At 41.5% G+C, this 20,920-nt stretch overlaps 1 protein-coding gene across 3 annotated transcripts in view; it reads right to left on the reverse strand.

Moving 5' to 3' along the window:
* Positions 1-20,920, reverse strand: part of nf1a (neurofibromin 1a) — a 98,113-nt gene that overhangs the window by 56,987 nt on the left and 20,206 nt on the right. For 2 of the 3 annotated variants that reach the window (XM_053873075.1, XM_053873073.1), the window contains exons 7-21: positions 19,167-19,242; positions 13,823-13,980; positions 13,540-13,713; positions 13,128-13,256; positions 12,992-13,066; positions 12,784-12,915; positions 12,541-12,678; positions 12,074-12,187; positions 11,871-11,950; positions 4,955-5,078; positions 3,666-3,912; positions 3,057-3,130; positions 2,861-2,944; positions 409-798; positions 140-279 (exon numbers count right to left, since the gene is read on the reverse strand). In XM_053873075.1, the coding sequence (XP_053729050.1) occupies positions 140-279; positions 409-798; positions 2,861-2,944; positions 3,057-3,130; positions 3,666-3,912; positions 4,955-5,078; positions 11,871-11,950; positions 12,074-12,187; positions 12,541-12,678; positions 12,784-12,915; positions 12,992-13,066; positions 13,128-13,256; positions 13,540-13,713; positions 13,823-13,980; positions 19,167-19,242 (2,135 nt within the window). The remainder of the gene's footprint in view (positions 1-139; positions 280-408; positions 799-2,860; positions 2,945-3,056; positions 3,131-3,665; positions 3,913-4,954; positions 5,079-11,870; positions 11,951-12,073; positions 12,188-12,540; positions 12,679-12,783; positions 12,916-12,991; positions 13,067-13,127; positions 13,257-13,539; positions 13,714-13,822; positions 13,981-19,166; positions 19,243-20,920) is intronic. The other variant, XM_053873074.1, reaches the window with a different exon arrangement.

Consider the following 20,920-nt stretch of genomic DNA (forward strand, 5'->3'; position numbering starts at 1 on the left):
TTAATGGGGACAAAACATTTGGAAGATAGCACTGTTGTTCTGTCTATGAAATTTCTATACTGGTATCAGGTTTGTTGAAGGATTACAGGAGAGACAGCAATGTCACTTAAAGCAAATACAATTTAAAAACGAATCTAACCTAACAAGATTGAGCATCATGGTCTCAATACTGGCTTGACCAAGGTGTTCAGAACTGCCCTCTGTGTGATTATCCAGCAGGTTCTTCATGATGGCAATGATTTGTTCCACAAACTGGGTGTTGGCATCATTGATGGGAACCTGTAGAGAGTAAAGCTTGGTCATAGCAACCAGAAGCAGCCCAGCATAATCATGTTTAGCAGAGCAATATGTGTCATCATTATTATATATTAATATTAATAAACAATAATCTGAGAAGACTTTACTCACTGGTCCCTGAGCATCAAAAAACTTTCCAATGCTGTTTCTCAGCTTGTTGAAGAGCAATGGGTAGAGAGCAGGGTTCAACTCCATCCCCAACAGGTCTTTAACATTAGTACGAACATGGAGGCCAACCCTTTCATGACCACACACCAACAGAGTCAGTAGACGATCCAGGAAACAGCTGACTGGCATGTCAATTGATGCCGACGATGAGCATGTAGGCGCTGAGGCCAGAAGACTGGGCGCATCACAAGGGCCCATGGAGATCATAGAGTGTTTGCGCTCACTCATGGTGCCCATGGGTGGGCTGTAGGTGGCAGGGCCAGGGGTACTGCGCTGTTGGAGACACACACCTCCCAGAGCACACAGGAAACCCGTCATGTTGATCCACTCCTGCTGTAAATTGAGGGGTAAAGATAGACGAGTGTTAAAACAATTGAAAGAACATTGCTTCACATGTATGTACTGATTCAGACAGTTAAGTAATGATTTTGCAAATGAGTTATTTCTTTTCATTTACTGCATTGCAGTTTGGACAAGCTCTAAAAATCATATTTAAAAAAAAAAAAAACTAAATTAAATCAGATTTTCCTGGGAGCTCAAAAAGGTGCATCATATGCCTGAAACAACACCAAAAACAGGTTAAATTAAAAACTAGATATGGCAACATGAAGAACAACGGCAGCAAACATCTTGATGGCTTGAAGAACACTCAAATATTTTTTTTCCATGTACCGTGAAATATGTATGTAAAATATGCAATGGGTCCACCCATTTCTGTGCTGTTCATTTCCACCCTCATGCTAGATATGGCACTAATGGAGAATCCCTGCACCACACACAGCAAAATAGTAATCATTGCAAAGTCAGTGAGATAATTTCCCATTCAAGCAATTCATTGATGCGTATTGGTTCCATATCATAATCAATTTGAGTTGATGAACATTAGTAGATTTGCCTTCAAAATGAGCCAAAATAATAATGAATTCCTGAATTGGACAAAAACCATTAATACAGTATTGTCATCCTCTCTATCGCGTTGCATCCTGTGAAAGAGGTTGGATACCCAGAGGCCAGAGCAGACAAATACAGTACCCCAAATTGTACAAGCTAGCACTAGCACTAGGAAACGTTGTGAGGGGAGGGGAAATATTCCATTCAATTGTATCCATTTACACATGTACATGTTTATTTATCTAACAGTTCATTTTAATGCAATTGCAATGTATTGCTGGAAATTGGGTGAGCAAAAAGACAATTTATACCACACAGAAGCTGTTCAAGGGATACAACTTTTATGACTTAATCACATGCAAGTCTTCCTGTCAGCGATGTGATGTGCTCAGATCAGAAATCAACACATACATTTGATTTCTGATCTGGGGACCAATATCAAAGAAAGATTATATTTAGGATTCTCAACAAAACAAAATCTTTGGTTCAGCGGCATACTAAATAATAACTTTCATGAATTGACAAGCGAGACATATGACAGGATATGATAGTGTCGTAATGTCGTACCTTGTACCTTCTTATTGAAAGTTGTTTCCCTCAGACACCACAAGATGGCAATATAATGGTCCACATACAAGGTCAAAATGTCTCGAACATAATTGCATTAATAGAAACATCACCCAAAATGTGCGTCCATTCATTGGTTACGCCAGGTCCTGAGAGGTTAATGCACAAACATGTGTGCATTCTAAACACAACCCTACTGAGAAAAAGTGATCCATACAATGAAAAGAATAAAATGATCATGAAGCCATTGATACTTGAGGAGTCCAGCAGTGGCTCAACACCCTCTATTAGCCAGTCACGGCATTAGTATTTGATCAATTGTAATGACTGACCATAAAGGACTGTGGATAAAACCCAAGATCACATATACCGTAGAGGAGGTCACAACAAGTTCTTTAAGAAGATTGGAACGTTAAAGAGAGACAACCTGCACTTTAACCCTTATCCTGAACATTATTTTACTTTGTTAATAGCACTTTTTGTATCTGTTCTGTACAGAGGAGTGCATGACAACAGCCTCCCAGTTCAAAGCCTGTATGTCGTGGTTGGCAGGTAATAGGTAAAAAAAATAAATAAAATGAAATCTTTATTCCGCTATAAACACATTGTCGGTGCAGTGCAGAAATAGGAAATGCTGTAAAATACCAACACCATAAGGAAGCACACAGGAACAAATTTGTCCTGTTTCATTGAGCAATTTAGGGTTTGGGATTTTAAATGTCAGAATATTTGACAGTACAAAGGCCGGGACAGTTTAGCGGGACTTAATATATACTGTGAGATTGTCATTCGAGACACTGACAGTGTTGCTCTCACTTGAAAGTAGGAGCACAACTCGCTGTATATTCATGAAACGGTGTTTGTTTGAGATAGCTTTTTTGGTATAAATTCCGCCTCATACCAAATACAACTTCAGTAAGGACTTGAAAGCCTTTACCTGTCCATCATCTGCTTTGTTTTTTGGAAAATTAAGAATCTGCTTGGTGACCAGCTCCCATTTAATATGTGTATCCTCCCATGCCTGAAAACAGAAAAATAAACAGCAGTGGTAACACAAAACAGTCAAATATTCAAGACATTCATTTCTGGTAACAAGTTGAGAAAAACAGATTATTTATTAATCTTCACCAGACCTCAATGTTTCCTGGGGTGGGATGTTCTATTCTCCTGAGCAGAGCCATTACTCTCTTCTGAAGAGTAGAGCGACCTGTCACACAACAAGAATAATTTATACACTAAATACAAGCCTGGGCCAAAAAAAAAAAGAATCTCAGCAACAACCTTTTCAAATTCAGTCCATATCACTAGAAGAGCAACATGCCAAGACTGCAGATATAAGGGCAATGCAATTCTTTGGTTGATCAGAATCAAATATTTCCATGAATGAATGGGCAGAGAGGTCCAAGTATGAACTCCTCACCTCTCTGCCCATCATTATTAAATTCCTGGAATTCCAGTATATGTTATGGATTGGGTGCAGCAGAGATTGAATGATCCACTGAGCAGTCCACACAGTGCGATGGAGTCTGATAAATATGAATGTATTTAATATGGGCTTCATCACTAGTCCGTATGTGGAGTCTGCTCTGTTATCAGCTCCTAAATGAGGATGGACACCACGAGTGCAGTGTACCACAGCAGCAGCTCCTGGGTCACACATCATGAGCCTAGGCCTGAGGTCAAATGCATGGCTGTGCTTGCATCTCATCCACTTCAATTGCAATGCAATTTTACTAACTCACCTGTGCCCATCATGTTGCTGACAGAAGCCAGTTCACTGAAGGTAGAATAGTTGGGCAGGATGTTCTGGACTGGCACCTCGTCTGCAGCAGAGCGGATATTGGCCTCCTCACAAAGGTGGCGGAAGCAGGACATTGCCACAAGGACAGCCTCTGTGTCAGGACTCCACAAGAACATGTATAGACAAACCTCCAACTTGGTCTGCGCTTGACGGCAGATGGGTAGTGCAGCACCCATAGTGGCACTTTCCTGCAAAGGGAAAACTTCTCTTAATTTTTTTTTTTGTTTTAACAACGATGCACATTCTGGTCGCACTTTCAGTGTTTCCCTCTCATTACTATTAATGAATGAGAAATTTGGGTGATCAATCATCTCTTACAAGTTAGCTCCATGCTAACCGACATGCTAGCTGTTAGCTCAAGGGTGTGTGGAGTCACAGACCAAACATGGAACACTCATTCATCATTCTACGATGGTGTCGAAGGGGTTTGCTCATCCTTGAGGCGCGTTACCTTCGCAAACAAAAAGAAGCCACGCTTTTGAACACTCTGCCTTCTCCAGCAACACTGACCCAACACTCATCAGTGAAGAGGATTGTAGACCACTGCTGCATTATCCATGTCACATGGTCTAGTAACACCTAATGGTCATGACAGTGTCTTGGTGTCAATGGAGTCATCTGCAATGGTCGTCTGCCATGGAAGCCAAAGATTTGCGAATGGTCTGTCTGGAAAGGCTAGTACCCATCACTTCTTGTAAACGGGCCCGCAAATGTGTAGAAGTTGCATCGCGTCTGAGTGAATAGGTCCTTCGGTATTGGTCAATATTGCAGTGCATCGTTCGTGGGGCTCCACTCCTGGGTCACTAACACTGCTCTTGCTCTTGCAACATCTGACCACCTGCTACCAAAAAGAAGGCCTGCTATTGCCAGGTGGCACCACATTGAAAAGGGTTGTCTTTTTGTATCTTTTGGTATTGGCCCCAATACGCACTGTATACAGCGAGACCATTACCTAGAAAACACAAAATGAGGCGTCTATCACCCTAATACAATTTCCGTATGTATGAAATCCATTGAGGACCTCACAATATAGCCATCTGGATCACGCAAAATGGAATCATTTCTCCTTGTCCAATCTTTCAGAACATAACAAAAAGCAATTGTAAATGATCTTAAAACTACTTATATGAAATGAAATAGTGAGGACTTAACCATGACAGGCCAGTCACCACAAATGAGGATTAATTTTTTTGTTGCAATGGGTTATAGGAATAATTCATGTTTTTGTACCTTGTTTTTGTGCAGAAATTTGTTGCGGCAGATGAGGATTTCCCTCATCCATTTGAGAACCTCCGTTCCATTAACCATCTGCTGGCCAATCAGTTTTCGGCAGATGAGGAACAGCACCTGTGAACTAAAAGGACAGGCAGGAAGTTCAGTTAAGGATTCAGTCTTACTCCATTAATCTAATCAACAAATACAAAACAAATTCCAGATCATTATAGATCTGGCTAGATTGAGACCAAAGGCAAAAGAGGACCAATTGCAGCCCTTCTCAAATAGTAGGGCAGGATACAATCCCAAAACACATTCTTTTATATGAAGGCTGCTTCATGATGAGCTGAACAATACACTTCCTCATAATTCAATCATGCCATACTATATACTCGTAACTCATCCTCATCCAGCAATTGTTCATGCATGTGTGTTTTAAGTACTTCAAATTAAGCATTTTCTTCTCAAATAAAACTCAAACATTGACACTGTCTGCATTCCTTCCATCAAATAAATTATGTGTGCACCAAAATTAAAACATCTGAATGAAACTCAAAACTGAAAATGATGTAATAAAGGCAGAAAAACTAAATATATAATATGCTGACAAGAAGCACCACAGCTGTGACTGTGCGTCCCTCACAAAATCAATGTATTACAATAATGTAAATAATAGTCATGCTTCAAAACGTTAATAAAAAAATATGAAAATATTTATTAAGCACTGGCATTTAATAATTCACCTTCATGGAAAATTGTGCAGCTAAAACCCAATTATAAACCCAATTATTAACCCAGCTACCCTAACCCTCAAATTGAAGCTTGACAAAGTGAGGACTGACCAAAATGACCTCACTTGATAAAAACTCATACATGTTCTCACAAAGATAGAAGCACGTACATACACTCTCATTGACATAATGCTTTCCCCAGCATCTCACCCTAAACCTAACCATCCAAAACAACCTTAACCATGACTCTGAACCAAAGGTAAACCTAATAATAAAAACCTAGTTATTCTGAAGTCTTCATCCTCAAATTGAGTTATGGACCCGTGGGGACCTTTAGCCAGTCCCCACTAGAATAGGGAGTTGTCAGGAATTGGTGCCCACGCGGGAGGGCTGGTTACCCAAACTCTGCATCATCTCTGTCTCACTTTTTCCCGAAGTGGTGAGACTGTGTGGTCCTCTTTCTCCATGGATGGACAGAAGGTTACGCGCAGGTAATGCGTTTCCAGTTTCCGACCTCCCATGTTCAACTGACGCACAGCACAGTGGCCTGCTCTCATCAGAAACGGGTGTGCTTACAACGAGAACGAGACATATTCTCTTCTCCTAAAGGGGACTGTTTCAAGAGTCCCGTCGGAGGAGTGCAGCATGGGGTTTCACTCTGTGTATTTTCTCGTCCTGAAGAGATCAGGCAAGTTGAGACCCATCTTCGGAGGTTGAACAATATTGCATCACGATAATTCAGAATGTTGGGGGTCAGGCAGCTTCTCGAGTGTGTCAGGCCAGTGGTCTGCATGATGTCGGTGGACATGACAGATGCGTATTTTCAAGTCCCCATCCTGCATCACAGAGAGTCGAGGAAAGGGAGATCATTTTCAATTCAACAGACTACCCTTTGGGTATTTGTTGGCTCTGAAGACCGTCTTCAAGGTGGTGGACACAGCTTTGGAGCCTCTCAGAAGCTTAGGTCTGAGGATCCCGACCTACCTGGATGACTGGCTCATTCTGGCAACGTCCTTGGAGTAGGCACTCAAGCATATCGGGGAGGGAGCTGAATCACATCAGAAGCCTGGGTTTCGGCGTCAATCTCCAGAAAAGTGTGCTGCATCCCATGACTTGCGCACAATAGCTGGGGATCCTCCACGATTCTCATCTGTTGAGGGCGCAGCTCTAAAATTTGTGTCAATCAGTTCCGGTGGATCAGGTCCGCATGATGAGAAGTGCTCATCAGATGAGAGCCAGCGAGGTGATGACACATGTCAACAGTACATCCGGTTGTGAAACTGGGGCTGTGAAAACTGGTACTGTTAAACATGAGGCGGCTTATGTGCTGGATGTCATGTCTTCGTCTCCACCTGGTCCGGGACAGGAACAGGTGGTTGAGTGTGTCTGCTAAAGCTCACCTGGACATGGCACTCTAGTACTCCATTTTACAGCAGGAGTGCCTATGGACTATGTCCAGCAATACGGTCTTCACAAATGCATCCCTTCTGGGCTGAGGAGGCTGCCCTAGACGAGGACAGTGTGGGAGGAGAATGCTCCGATCCCACACCTCAGATCAATCTGCTGGAGTTGATGGTGGTGATTAAGGTTTTGCTTCACTTCGCACCGTGGCTGACGGGACATCACGTGATGGTGATGTCAAACAACTCCACAACAGTGCCGTGTATTAACCGTCAAGGAAGCACGAGGGCCCCCTCTCTGCACAAGGTGGCAGCTCGTATTTTGGCGAGGGCAGCAAGCCACCTGCTGTCGCTGAGAGCACGCCACGTCCCAGATGTGCTAAACCTGGGCACAGACAGGATGTCCAGACGAGGTGCTCTCACAAACGAGTGGGGTCTCACGCCAAAGGTGGCAGACGCAAACTGGCAGAAGTTCATGAATCAATTTGCAGATTTGTTTGCTTCGAAGGAGAATGGCAAAGCTCCGCTGTGGTTACCAGTGTGGGCGGCGGACAAGCCCACGTACTGCGCTGGCTCATCCAGTGTGGGGCTGCACCTGGGGCAGCACCAGGGGCTGCTTTGCGCATTTCCCCTGCTCAGGCTGATTATGCCGTTTCTGCAGCACGTCAGGGAGCAGAAACTCCGGATCGTGACAGTGTGCCAGACAGTCCGGGCATGAGGCGGATTCCGGATCTGTGATCTCCATGACCGATCCCCGATTTTCCTGGTGGTCGTGTGACGTCCTCATAAGGTTTGTATGTTGAAATGTGAAATTGCTTGACAAGGGATTGTCAGATGCAGTCGTTTCAACAGTACACAGTGCTCGAGTTCCAGCCACTAACAGGCCTTACGCCATTTGCTGGCGCATCTCTGTGACCTAGCGTGAGTCTGACGGCCTCAAGCCAGTTAGTTGTCCTCTTTCTGGTGTTCCTTCCTTTTTCCAGGAGTTACTGAAAAATGCCAGGCAGCAACGTATTTGCAGCCACCATTACAGTGGGACCCGGGTCTGGGCCACTTCTCAGTGAGGAGTCATCTGATCATCAATAAGGTTCCTGTTTGGTGCCAGGTGGATCAGGCCCTGTCTTAAGACACTGCTGCTTCTGGCCTTGTCTACGGTAAAACGGGTGGGTGACCTGACGGCTTTGACAGTCCCTGGTGTATGTCTTTTGGGGGTGAAGGAGACTCGGTGACCCCTCACCCCAACCCTGCTTTCAGGCCGAAGGCAATCACGTCTCAGACTAACAGACAGACTGTTCATTTGCCATGATCTCAGTCTTAGAGGGAGACCAGTTTCTTCTCAGCAGCTGGCGCACAGATTGTGCTCAGCCATTAAGAAGGCTTCGCCGTGGTTCTTAACCAATAGCGAAGACGTTAGAGGACCGGAGCACATATGATGTCAAAATCTGGGTTACCTTTTGTAACCACAGTTCTATGAATGTGTGTGTATTAATTTGCAAATTAAATTCGTAAGTTCGTAAAATAACAAGTATAGCGTAGCATATCAGGTCTCACCACTCTCAACAATACACTCAGAAAGTGAAATGAACCTCAATTCCCATGACGCTTTGGAGCCCAGTCATTACAACATGTAATTCAGCCTTGTCACATCATACCAATAAAATAATAGGCATTTTATTTACAGTAAAGGGTTCTATGTGCTGTTTTCACCACATAGACCCCAGGCATCTTCTCCAGTGTTCTCGCACTTCTGCCTCCTCATCCCATCTCAGTGGGGCTCCGGGTACAGCGAAGCATTGGTCAGGGATACATGTGAGAGAATTGAGCGCTTATTCCAACATCCTGAAATAAAGTCTTCGATTTACTTATTCCAACAGAGTGATTGATTGCCGTTGGTAGGTTATTTGTTTAACTTTATTAGATGCACAATTGTTACCCACTATTGTTTGTAGCCTACCCGCCATGATAATTTAGACAGTACTGTGGTATTGTGGACCTCTGCTCGTGTGATCTGCCTGATGGTCTGGTGGTTGTCAGCGATTGACTGCTGACTCACTGCAGTTGCTGACGTCAGAGCATTTCCTTTTGAAGCTACACTTTTCTCTTGAATCACGCTGATAATTAGGAATTCCATGATCCAAGTGCACTTCTTTAATGCACTGTCTGCCAGGAGTTAGACCATCATTGAGAATCTCACAGATACTGTAGGTTACCTTCACTCCCCACATCGTACGTCAAACTTATTGTTGTCCATGTTGGGACAAATGGCACATCCCAGAGACAGTCAGAAATAAATAATTTGACACTCTGTACACTAACGCATTATCAGTCCTCTCCGGTCCCATTCCCATTATGTTCTGAAGGATGGGGCGGTCCAGCAGACTTTTAAGTCTACACTCCTGGCTTGAGTCCCAGTGTTCGGTGTGGGGCTTTGTGTAAATTGATAACTTATATCAGCGTGGGGAGTCATATCCGGTCGGACAGCGCCGGTTGACACTGGCTCACGGTTGTCTTCCTGGCCAGCCACATTGCAGGATTAGAGACTGCAGAGCGTTGTGTTTTAGTTACTTAGGTGCATCTAATGTATTTTCTTTAGGCACACCAACAGGAAATTTAGAAGTACTCAAATTTTCATAGGAATCAGCTTTAATGCAGTGAAGTCAATGTTTTACTACTCTCGAAAGATTTTTAAACAAAAACACAATTTAAAAATGTTTCTCTTAATGGCATGCTTTGTGGATTTGTTGTACTTCTTCAACATCTTGATTTGGAAGGCCGTTGCTCCAGTCACGACTGTTTCAAGATGAAACTTATTAGTTTGTCTAGAACATCATCATTTGTTTATGTTTGAACATAATATTTAATTAGATGTAGATGAGAAATTCAATATTTCACGTCACACTCTGGAGCCCTGAATCGTGGAATAATTCCCACCTGATTTTACAATAAATTGCCAATACTATCGCTTGTCTCAATAAAACCTCCAAGTTAAATAGATCCGTAGTAGCTGTATTGTTAAACCCACAATCAACTTTCAGAGACCCAAAACCACCCTACTGACACAGCATTTCCATCACATTCTCCTTTACATTGATACCCTGAACAACAAACCCTTCTTATGTCATAATCTCATAAACATCCTTATCATCACTGAAATCTGGCCGGGCTGCTACACACTCACAGAAGCAACAACCCCTAACTTAAACCAAATGCACTGACCCAGACAACCAAGTAGAGGAGGAGTTGCAGTAGTGATGGGCAATATCACGATATATATGATGTATGACGATTAGTTGCAGTTGTGATGTAACAATTTTTTGGCAGGAGCAGAGAGCAGATTTTGCAGAGGCAGCAGCTTGCAGGAGACCCTGTAAGTATTGATTGCTGATATAATGGGCCACTACATCTAACAAAACATACATCTAAACAATCCTGAATCAGAGTCTCACACCATTACGGAGAGTTTACTGTTTGAAAGCAAAGTTTAAAAGTACAATCGTGAACCAAAGTACTCCAGACACCCTCGCAGCTCTGTCTTGTCACACACAGCGGAGCTGGATTGATCACACTTCAGTTTGTGAATTGTGAAACAGTGTGAAACGTAAAGCAGTGTAGTAGAGAGTGTACAAAACGGCATCTTCTTTGCAGGAAAACTAGCCTGCACTCCAGTGCAAATTCATCCACTCTTGAGATGATGAAATGGCGGTAGACGACAAATCAGACATACAGTACATATCATCATATTGCCCATGGGTCAAAAGCCACAGACGCTTTAATGCATTATGACAGGGATTTTTTTAACCTTTTTGATCTTGGGGCCCACCTTTTCCAGAACAAATGAATCTGGGGCCAATGTAAGAACTGCGATTGCTGATTTCTGATTTCATTTGTGTTCAGACAGTCAGTTAATCAGTCAACTTTGATGTGTCAATTGAGACAATATTTTATGTACATCTATTTTATGTACATGTACAACATTGCAAGATATCAATATTAATAATCAATTCAAATTTTTGGCAGATGATTTCACTCCGCTTGCATACAGCGTGCCAGTTGCCCTCTAAATTTTTGCATGTGAGAGAAAATCCGGAAACTCATGATTGTTCAACAGTCCGTCTGTCGACACCGCACAAACACAGTGGACACAATTATAAGTATACAATGGGATCTGGATTACAAAATTCAACTTTATAATTTGTCAAACAAGCATGATGAGTCAATGCTAGAGAAAAAAAAATTTGAGCACACCATCCAGACTGAAAAGGGACCTGTGGGCAACTAAATTTGAAAAAATTGATTATAATAGATTAAAGCATTATTAAATTATATGCAACATGAACATTTTAGAGGATGGTAGACTTCAGATGATATGTGTTTTTACCAGTGATTTTCAGTGTCCAGAATGTATGAGTCATAAAAACTAATGATACTAAAAACAATTTCACATTAATAAGACTTGCCATATCCAGCCTGCATACCAACAAAGTTATTGACAGAAAAGCTTCATAATCAACATTGATTAAATAAACATATTTAAATTCATGTTCCACATTCTCAGCTCACTGAATGCATTTGACAGTCAAACAAAGATATATCTGAGGCTCCTAATATTTTCTTCACCGATCCCCACAAAAGCAGCATGAATGAGCATATCGTATTGTTTCCTATGAACACCAAGCTTTAAAAAAAGAAAAAAAAAAGAAATGAAATACCAAGACAGATGAAAGTGTCCAAAAGAATATAAAAGCTGACAGCAATGGAAATTACAGCAAGCCCAGAGAGACACAGGTTTGCAACTCCTACCTGATATCCCAGAATGTCTCAATAGGAGCATCGGGATTCCACAGTTCTATGGTCTCTGGTTGGTGAAGAACTAGCAGAGCCTATTGAAGAAAGCACATGTTAATCAAACCAATTTAAGCCATAATTTAATGCATCCAGAAGAAAATCCAAAATGAGACACGGCAGAAAGGTGCAGAAATATCAAAATAAGACTGAAAGCAGACCTCCATGGCTTCTTGGGAGAGCTGAGTGGTGGTGCTGAGAGGCACAAGCTGGACCAGGCCCGTAATCAGCTCTGCTGTGCTGCTCTGAGCATCAGGAGCATGTCTCACTGGGTTCTAACAAAGACAAGTCCCAGCATTAGAAATTGTGTGTGTGTGCGTGTGTGTGTGTGTGTGTGTGTGTGTGTGTGTGTGTGCGTGTGCGTGTGCGTGTGCGTGTGCGTGTGCGTGTGCGTGTGCGCCCCCCCGACCATGGCAATAAATTTGATTCTGATTCTGATGGTTAAGGTTAGCCATTTGTTTTGGTCTGACATGGACAGGAATGGTAAGCTATCCCAGCATTGGCTATAACAAGTCAATATTTTTAACAAAATCACCTACTGCAGCTTTAGTGCACAAAAACAGAATCTGAAGAAGAAGAATCTGGTTTTAAGAATGACATGTTGGTAGGTTACAGAGGCTTGACTTACGTGCAACAAAAGTTTGGGATCAGCATGAATGAGTTTGACCAAAGCAAGAAGAAGGCACTTATAACTGCGAGTGTCCAGGTCCGTGGCTTTCTCTTTAAACTTGAGACTGGTGCTCATCTTTCCCTTGAACGTCAGACTCTGTAAAATACACAAATGTACAATTAGCAAATTAACAAAATAAAGTCGATCACAAGGCAGACAAGTTGTGCTACAACGTTCAGTGATGAGAAAGATATTAGTTACCGATGCCATGCGAATAGGAGGATGGGTTGCAGTTCCTTGAACAACCCGGTTAAGTGTGTCAGAGAACATCAAGCGAAGCTCTCCGGAGTAGCAATACACTGCATCAATCTTAGGCCACCAGTCCAGATGAGACTAAAAACCAACACATGACCAGAAAGCAGATAAGAGGAAAATACTACATAATATAGATGAGCGATCTCAAACTAACATTGGTGATAATTCTGTGCAACGAGTTCACCAGGACAAAGTGAAACGTGGAGGGAGATGAAGGTGCCAAGCAGACCTGGAAAAAATAAACAAACATCGATGAGGGTGTGAAGACAAAGACAAAATATTTGTTTCACCTTAAAGTGGTGGTTATTGTGAGGATTTATGCGGAAGCAGGAGACAAAGCAGTCCATCATCAGTTCCACATCAGCATTCTGGTTACCCACACCTCTCCAGAACGGTTTGGCTGGGTTAAACAGTAAAGCCTGAACAGAGAAAAAAAAAACAATGGAAAAAAACGAACCTTAAAATCTCAAATCACACACAGTAGAAATTCATTTTCTCTGCATCATATCTTTAATCTAATCTATTCCCATTGTTTCCAAGGCATCCGCAACCAAGTGTGCTTCTGACTCAGTCACAGTTGTCAAAGTCAGCGACATGAGACAGATGAAAGGGGTTACATAATTCAAATATTACATTTATTTGAATTGTCATACTAAAAAGCTTGCGTTGAACAAAATGAATGTTTGTTAAAAAAAACACTACCTTAAGATCCATGACGATGGATTGAACCAGGAGGAAAATGGTAGAATGGTCCTCCCAATTGATGTAAGTAGAGGCTTTACACAGTTTGACACAGGCGATAGCAGCACTCTCCATCAGCTGCTTACTCCCACCCTGCCCAGCCAAGGCTTTTCGTAGATTGTCCAGAAAAATTTTCTAAAAAGGTGAAATGCAAAAGAGGAGGGATGATAATAATGAAGAGAATTACAGTGCAAATTTAGGCATGGTGGTACATTTATTTAGACTGCATGATCAATCTGGGTACCTTGTTGGTCTTGCTTTCTTCCACAGTGTCTTTAGAGATAGTGTGTGTTATCAGAGGACAGAGGATGAGGAGAATGATCTGAAGTGGCCACACTGCAGCCTTCCTCTTTGCACTTTCAGCGAAATTGTCCACCAGGTCAAAAAGCTTCTCTGCAGCTTCTGCGGGGACAAAGATACCCACACAGGTGAAGACCAACGTTTGATTTTTTTTTTTTTTTGTGCCCAAATGATATAAGTGTTGTAGCTGAGGTAAATGCTGAGGAACTGCACAGGAAAGAGACGCATTCACAGTACAATAATTTTACACTCATGGTTCAGTTGGACAAGTACGATTTAAACCACTTTCGCGCAGACCCAGTCATGCCCATGGACGGGGCGCAAAATAAAAAGGTTGTGATCGACTGTATCAAAAGCAGCAGTAAGGTCCAGCAGAACCAACACACAGTGTTCTCCAGCATCACAGTTTTATTGAAAAAAAACAATACAAAATAGATGATGTACAAACAACTGAAATTCTGAGACATCAATGGCAAAAAAAGGATCAAATATAATCTCCAATAAGACTGGTCCCCATCTTCTGTCAAAGATTGGAGCTGTAGCTGTGCTGTTAATCGCTCCATTACACACATATGTTTATTTATTTGTATCCATTGGCCAACTGTAGGAGACTCAGGCAGTGTGATCATATTCTTGCAGTCATCAGAAGAAGATGCAATATAAATAATAATGGCTCCATAGAGAGGTTCACTTTAAGTAAATTATCCAATATTCCTTTTACATCGGTCCAAAAGTGTTTCACAATGGAACAATCACAGAATATGTGCATGTGATCACCAACAAGACCGCAGTTCCTCCAGCACTTGTTGCTAACACAACATTTTGGAAAAAGAAAAAGACTTTGATGGAGTCCTGAAAAATCTTATTTTGACTGGGGAAATTGGTGAAATATCTATGTTTATTGGTTCTCTTTTGATCTGATGCCAGTCAGCATGTTTTTTATGTAATGTCTCATTTGTAAGTTCCTAAAGTGGTCATTGGATGATAGGATAAATTTGCTTTTTAGTTGGTCAAAAGTTTTAAATATACTTCCCTCAAACAGTTGGCTGACAGTGAGTTTTACTCTCGGCCCACCAATGAAGCCCCTGTCCACCAAAGATGGAAGGAACTCAATTTTCCCATTGATGCGGACATAGCTCGACAGAGGGACACCTTTCCTTTTAAGGATGTAAGAATATGATTGAACCATATATTTATGTTATGTTATTTTATTTATTTATTTATTTATTCATTTATTTTAGATTGCATACTTAGAAACAAGAGGCATGAAAGCGAGAACCCTGGTAATGACTCCTCCTCCGAAGAAACCCAGTGTGTTTCTGGATCACGAATGATCCAGGCTACCATCGCTTTTAATTGGGCTGCCCAATAATACAAGTTACCCTTCGGCGGCATCAGAATTTTAAGACATATTCTTGTTTTTTTTTGTTTTGCCAAATTAATTTTTATATTAATTTTTCTCATGATGTAGAAGCTGACAGCGGTATAAAAACAGGGAGACGAAAAGAATAATCTGGGAAGCAAATTCATTGTGATGCAGTCAACTCTCCCCAGGTCTTAGGGGTTTGGGTTACTCCTAAATATCTGAACCCTAGTTTGGAATGTCTGAATGGGATTAATTTAATTCTCCGACTGTAATGGACAATTATCAAGAATCATTATAACTTCAGATTTATTGCTATTAACTTTGTTTGTCTGTCTGTCTGTCTGTTGTAGAAAGGCCCAATCCACCTGATCAAGCGCTTTCTCTCCGTCCAAACATTGTGCAATGTTCCTTTTTTGTGCAGTGATTTGAAGGCCCTTCTAACATTAGCGGTTCCCTGTCTATGTGTAATAAAACCGTTCTGGTGAGGTATTATTAATTTCTTTATGTGATTTTGGATTCGATTTGCAATAACTGCTGTCAGTAGTTTCATATCCGCACATAGTAGGCTAATGGGGTGATAGGACGTACAGAGAGTTGGATCTTTACCATCTTTGTGTATAACACTAACAATGCCTTCAGACAACAAATGATCACCTTCAGATAGAGCGTAATTATAAACTTTATGCAATAGTGGTGTCAACTTATCGTCAAGCATCTTAATAATATTTTCCAGGAAGGCCATCCACTCCTGGTGATTTATTGCTTTTAACTTTCCCAAAACTTGATTTAATCTCTTCAACAGTAACCAGCCATGTTATTTGGTCTGCCTCCTCTTAAGTCTGTTTTCCCAGTTAGATTGAAATAAGATGATTTTCAGTCTTTTCTGTATTTTTCATTATTTGGAAAGTTTTCTTCCTTATACAAATCTTGGTAATATAAGGCAAATGCTCCAGCAACCTACTTGGGTTGGAGCATTATATCACTGGATTCTGGACTTTAGATTTTATGTACTACTCTGACTGTGATTTACGCAGCTGAAATGCCAGTAGCGGGCTTGCCCTATTACCGTGTTCATAATACTTTTGATCAGTGAGTCTTAGTTGTCCCTCTGCTTTATAGGTTAAAAGGTTGTTGAGCTTCTGTCTGTTCTCCTTGAACATTGTCCTTGCATGTTGTTCTGGTATTCTCTCTGTAATACCCGGATTTAGTTTTCCAAACCTGATTATTCTGCAAGTCTCTCTTTTTTTCAACCTTGAACAAATTGCAATAATATTCCCTCTAGATCCTTCCCATAAGACTGATGCGGATACTTGGTCATTATCATTAAACGTAAGATAGTCGGTAAGCATTTTTTTTATTCTTGCTCAACAGTATCTTTGTTTAAAATAGATACATTAGCTCTGCAGTATTTAATTATCTTATTTTGGCTCATCTTCAATTCCAGGCAGACTGGGGCATGATCAGAAATAGTGATAGCCTCTACATTACACTGAACAGCTCTAAAACAATGCACCGAGACATAAAAAATATATATAATCCTTAATAAGTACCATGCATATGTGAGAAAAAAGTAAAGTCTCTCCCTCAGATGCAAGTGGCACTATACATTCACCAGACCAAGCCCCTCCATCCAGATGTCAGATGGAAGCTTATCTATAAATCCTCTCAAGATAGAAGTCTCCCCCTACAAGGATGATTCTTTCTGCTTTAGTTGCCATCAGTGATTCGATCTTTCTCAAAAAGGTCAGACTGTCTTCATTTGAAGCATCTTTTTGTTTAAGGTTTTTTCATGACAAAAACATGCAGATTTATTGATTTTATTGATCCCCTTTTTCCCCCCATTCTGAAAAGAACTAGTCTGCTGATTGACCCATTCCCTCCTCAGTTTTGTGTGATCATTTTCTGAAAGGTGTGTTCCTTGGAACATCGCCATATTCACGTTATATGTAAAACAGTTTAGATTATGCATCTGATATATTATTTGTTCATTTTAAGCCACAACTTTTTCATTCAATACACAGTCCAAGTAGTAAAAAAATGGACCATTTCTCATCTTAGAACAAAAAGAAAAAGTACATATATGCAGGCGTCCCAAGCAAACTCCAGTCGCTCTCTCTCATCCACTCGCACCTGCCACCGATTTTCTCAACTGTAGGGAGAGGATCCGTCACCGTCGGGAAGGTTTTCTCCCCATCACAATACTCAGCTGTACAGCGAAAAAACACATCGCTCTGATGTTCTTCATTTTTAACTGCTTCACTGTGTCGCGCACAATCATCCACTTTTTTTGCAACAGGGGCGAGAAGTCATGGTCAAAGTATATCTGCTCGTTGTTATACATTCATTTTTTTCTGTTCCCATGCTTTTCGTAGTATAGTTTCTTTGACGGAGTAATCCAGAAACTTGACTGAGAGAGCGTGGGGTGCGGGGAGCTGCGTCGAGGTTCCCGGGCTTGGCAGCGAGGGCTCTGTGTGCTCTCTCGATGTCGATGTTCAGGTCAGGTCAGTTGAAGAACAGATTTCAGTAGCTCTTGAACAAAAACTTAGACATCCCTTCCTTCGCTCTCCTCCGGCACACGATAAGTCCTCAGATTATTTCTCTGCAGTCTGTTCTGCATGTCTTCACACCGTACAGTCAAGTGAATCTCCCTGTGTCAGCAAATACTGGAGGGCCTGCTCGTGTCACCTGGCGGTGTCTTCATTAGCGCTAATGCGCCTCAGTGGTTCTGTTTTATAACTTTTCGACATCATCTCTTTGAAAGATGTTTCAAGTATTGTTAAAGAGAGTTGGGTTTGCATGTGGTCCTCTTGGTTGTCTTTTCTTAGTGTCTTGAGTTTGGCTAGTATGTTTGATTAGCTGGGGTTTAGCATGCTAGCGTTTGTAGCCACAGGTTCATACAAGGCTTGTTGCAGAGTTGTCACTCTTTTCTTTGGATTGGTCCTGCTTGTTCGAGACTCTGCCTCTCAGAGATGATACCATGTTATGATTCTGCCGTGTATTTTGTTGGCTTAGTTTGGAAATTATTAAATTAGAACAGAGCGAGTTCTTTAGGCTGTTGCCCTCGACATGACGTCACCGGAAGTCGATTTGTATAATTGTTGTCTGCATGAAATGGTTTGGCCTTTAACACCATTTGATCTCTTCCCATCCTGATACTGCACAACAAACAACAAGCAATAAAATAGTTGTAAAAGAGGGTTATTTTTCTTTCTGCCTAGGTTTTTATGAAAAAAAAATATTGAATACACTTTTTATTTCTAATTAACACACATGGAAAACACAGCAAGCATAAATGAACACAGCCAAAGATTCACATACTCCTCCATCCAAACATGAGCATCCTTTCAGAGAATGTTCTCCATCATTGTTGAGCTGTTCTTTAAGGCATTAGTTTACAAAGTCAACACTATGGTGTTGATGAAATCTTCCTTGAAAGTACATTACAGAACAGATATAGAAAGTGTGATTAATCGTGAGTTAACTAGGGCTTCAGTGCGATTAATCACAATTAAGAAATTTAACTGATGGACAGCTCTTGTTACAATGTTATTTCTCTTATGTCTCTAAGGTTGATTTTTGTAAAGTTATATTTTCACTGGGAGATGTACATGACCAATATCTAATACTGTAGATAATTAAAGTCTAAATCACTTCCCTTGACGTTTGTGATGTCACTGTCAAGTATCACAACATCACCTCTCATCTGACAGTGCTTCAAGAGTAGAATGTGTCACGAAGTCAACAAATAATACTCATTTTTAATGTTTATGTGGAAGACATGCCTATCCAACACAGGACTTGTGCAGATATGAGACTTGGTCAGAACAAACAAAAGCAAGTATTTGGTGTCAAGCGTTAAAGAAGGATTTTCCTGTGGGGAGAGAATAAATCTAACACAGAGAATTAAAGAGGAAGTAAGTACCTGCCATGTCAGCCTGTGGCCTCTGGTAAAGCATTGTGAATTCATCAGGGTAATTCTCCACCCAGTTCCAAAATGCCTGTGAAGAGACTTAGTGTTAGATTCCCATCACACTGAATGCACAATTCTAATCAAAACCAGGGATTGGTAACGTGAGGACTGTCATTTTTCATTGGTTCCTTTTTTATTGGTCTCACATTCCAATGACAGTCTATCAGATTGATGTTCATCAAAGACATCAGCAAGTTTGCCCTTGCTTAGCTCCAAAAGTATACCTCATGCGAAGGGGCACTGGAGAATTCAGAATGGCATAATAGAACTGGGGTCTGCAGGTCCTCCACCACGTCGGTGAGGCTCACAGGTGCTTTGAAATACATGGCCCTTGAACATCCCTGGTCAAGTGAAGTCTCTTTTGTGACATGTAACACATAGTTAACACATAACTTTCATTACCTCCAGCATTATTTTTTTTTTATGGGGGTCCATACCGAACATTCATAAATGACTGAGAATAGCTTGCTAGCCATTAATAATGAACGTCTAGGCAGTGGGTGCATTCAAGAGCAACTTGCATGATCAGTGAGAGCATGCAACACCAGGCAGCCACAGGGCATAAGCGGACACTGTGTGCACCGCATCTCAGGGGATATGAAGGATTATTTAATCGATGACTTCAGCACTCATCTGTTGGCAACCTGCAGTTCCCAGATGTTCATAAAACACTTGCAGGGATATAAGAAGCGCACAAGGTGAGGTGAGGTGAGGCAGAACATTCTAATGTCAAATCTGATGACCGGAACTAGTTAAATAGAAAATAGATATTGACTGCGTTAACAATTATGCACAAGCATGTCTATTGTATTTCATTTTCCAAGCTGTGGATTGATCCTGATTAAATTCACAATAAGCACACAAAGAAAACACTGAAAAGTCCATAACCATGTCCAGCCCATGATGATCATTTAAACTAGAGGTGCACTGTCTCCAACCACTGTCTATCCGAGCACACCCGGTGACCCAGGCAGAAGTCAGGGGGGTGCAGTTGGTCAGAAGCAATGGCAGGTGCCACGTTCACCCGCCTCACTGTGCGGGCTCTGTCAAGATTAGGATTCAGCGTCTGTGATGTCACAGTGAAACTGTGCCATTGTGGTCGGCCCTCTTTACCACAATGCATTCCGCACCAATCATTGCTTATCTACGGCCGCTTGGGTGAAAGCACCCAATGTAACTGTCTCCAAGTAACTTGCCTACCCACGTGACCAACTGGCTCTTTTATGGCATCAGTGAGGTTCTGTTACCATGAGACGCACCTCCTCTTGTATCAAACCTGTCTCTCTGCAGCAGTGCCAGACATAACCCTGCCAGAGCTTCTGAGGGATGCCGCCACCACCACCAACATAATCAAATTCAATCCAATGAACAAAAGATGGTCACTAGACATGCTGCTTCTCAGGTTGAGTTTTAGTGCATTCTTCCAGTGGTCATTTCCCTGGAATCAGGATATTATGTTCATTGTGGTATGCAATTTATAGACTCCTTCTGAGTCATATCTCTGATAGTGTATCATGCCCATTTATATCACCCTTTTTTTTTAGCTAGCTAGCTCCAGTCTGTCTTCTATTGATCTTGTACACTGTTGTCCCAGTTCGTATGGAATTCTGTTATTCTGTCTATCATGAACTTTGCTTGCGAAAATCTTGACTTTGTATTGCATGTGTCGTTCTTTTAATCATTACTGGGGCGACTTATTTAGTCTA

This window comes from Synchiropus splendidus, chromosome 8 (assembly GCF_027744825.2).
Source record: "Synchiropus splendidus isolate RoL2022-P1 chromosome 8, RoL_Sspl_1.0, whole genome shotgun sequence".
In the NCBI taxonomy this organism is placed as follows: Eukaryota; Metazoa; Chordata; class Actinopteri; order Syngnathiformes; family Callionymidae; genus Synchiropus; species Synchiropus splendidus.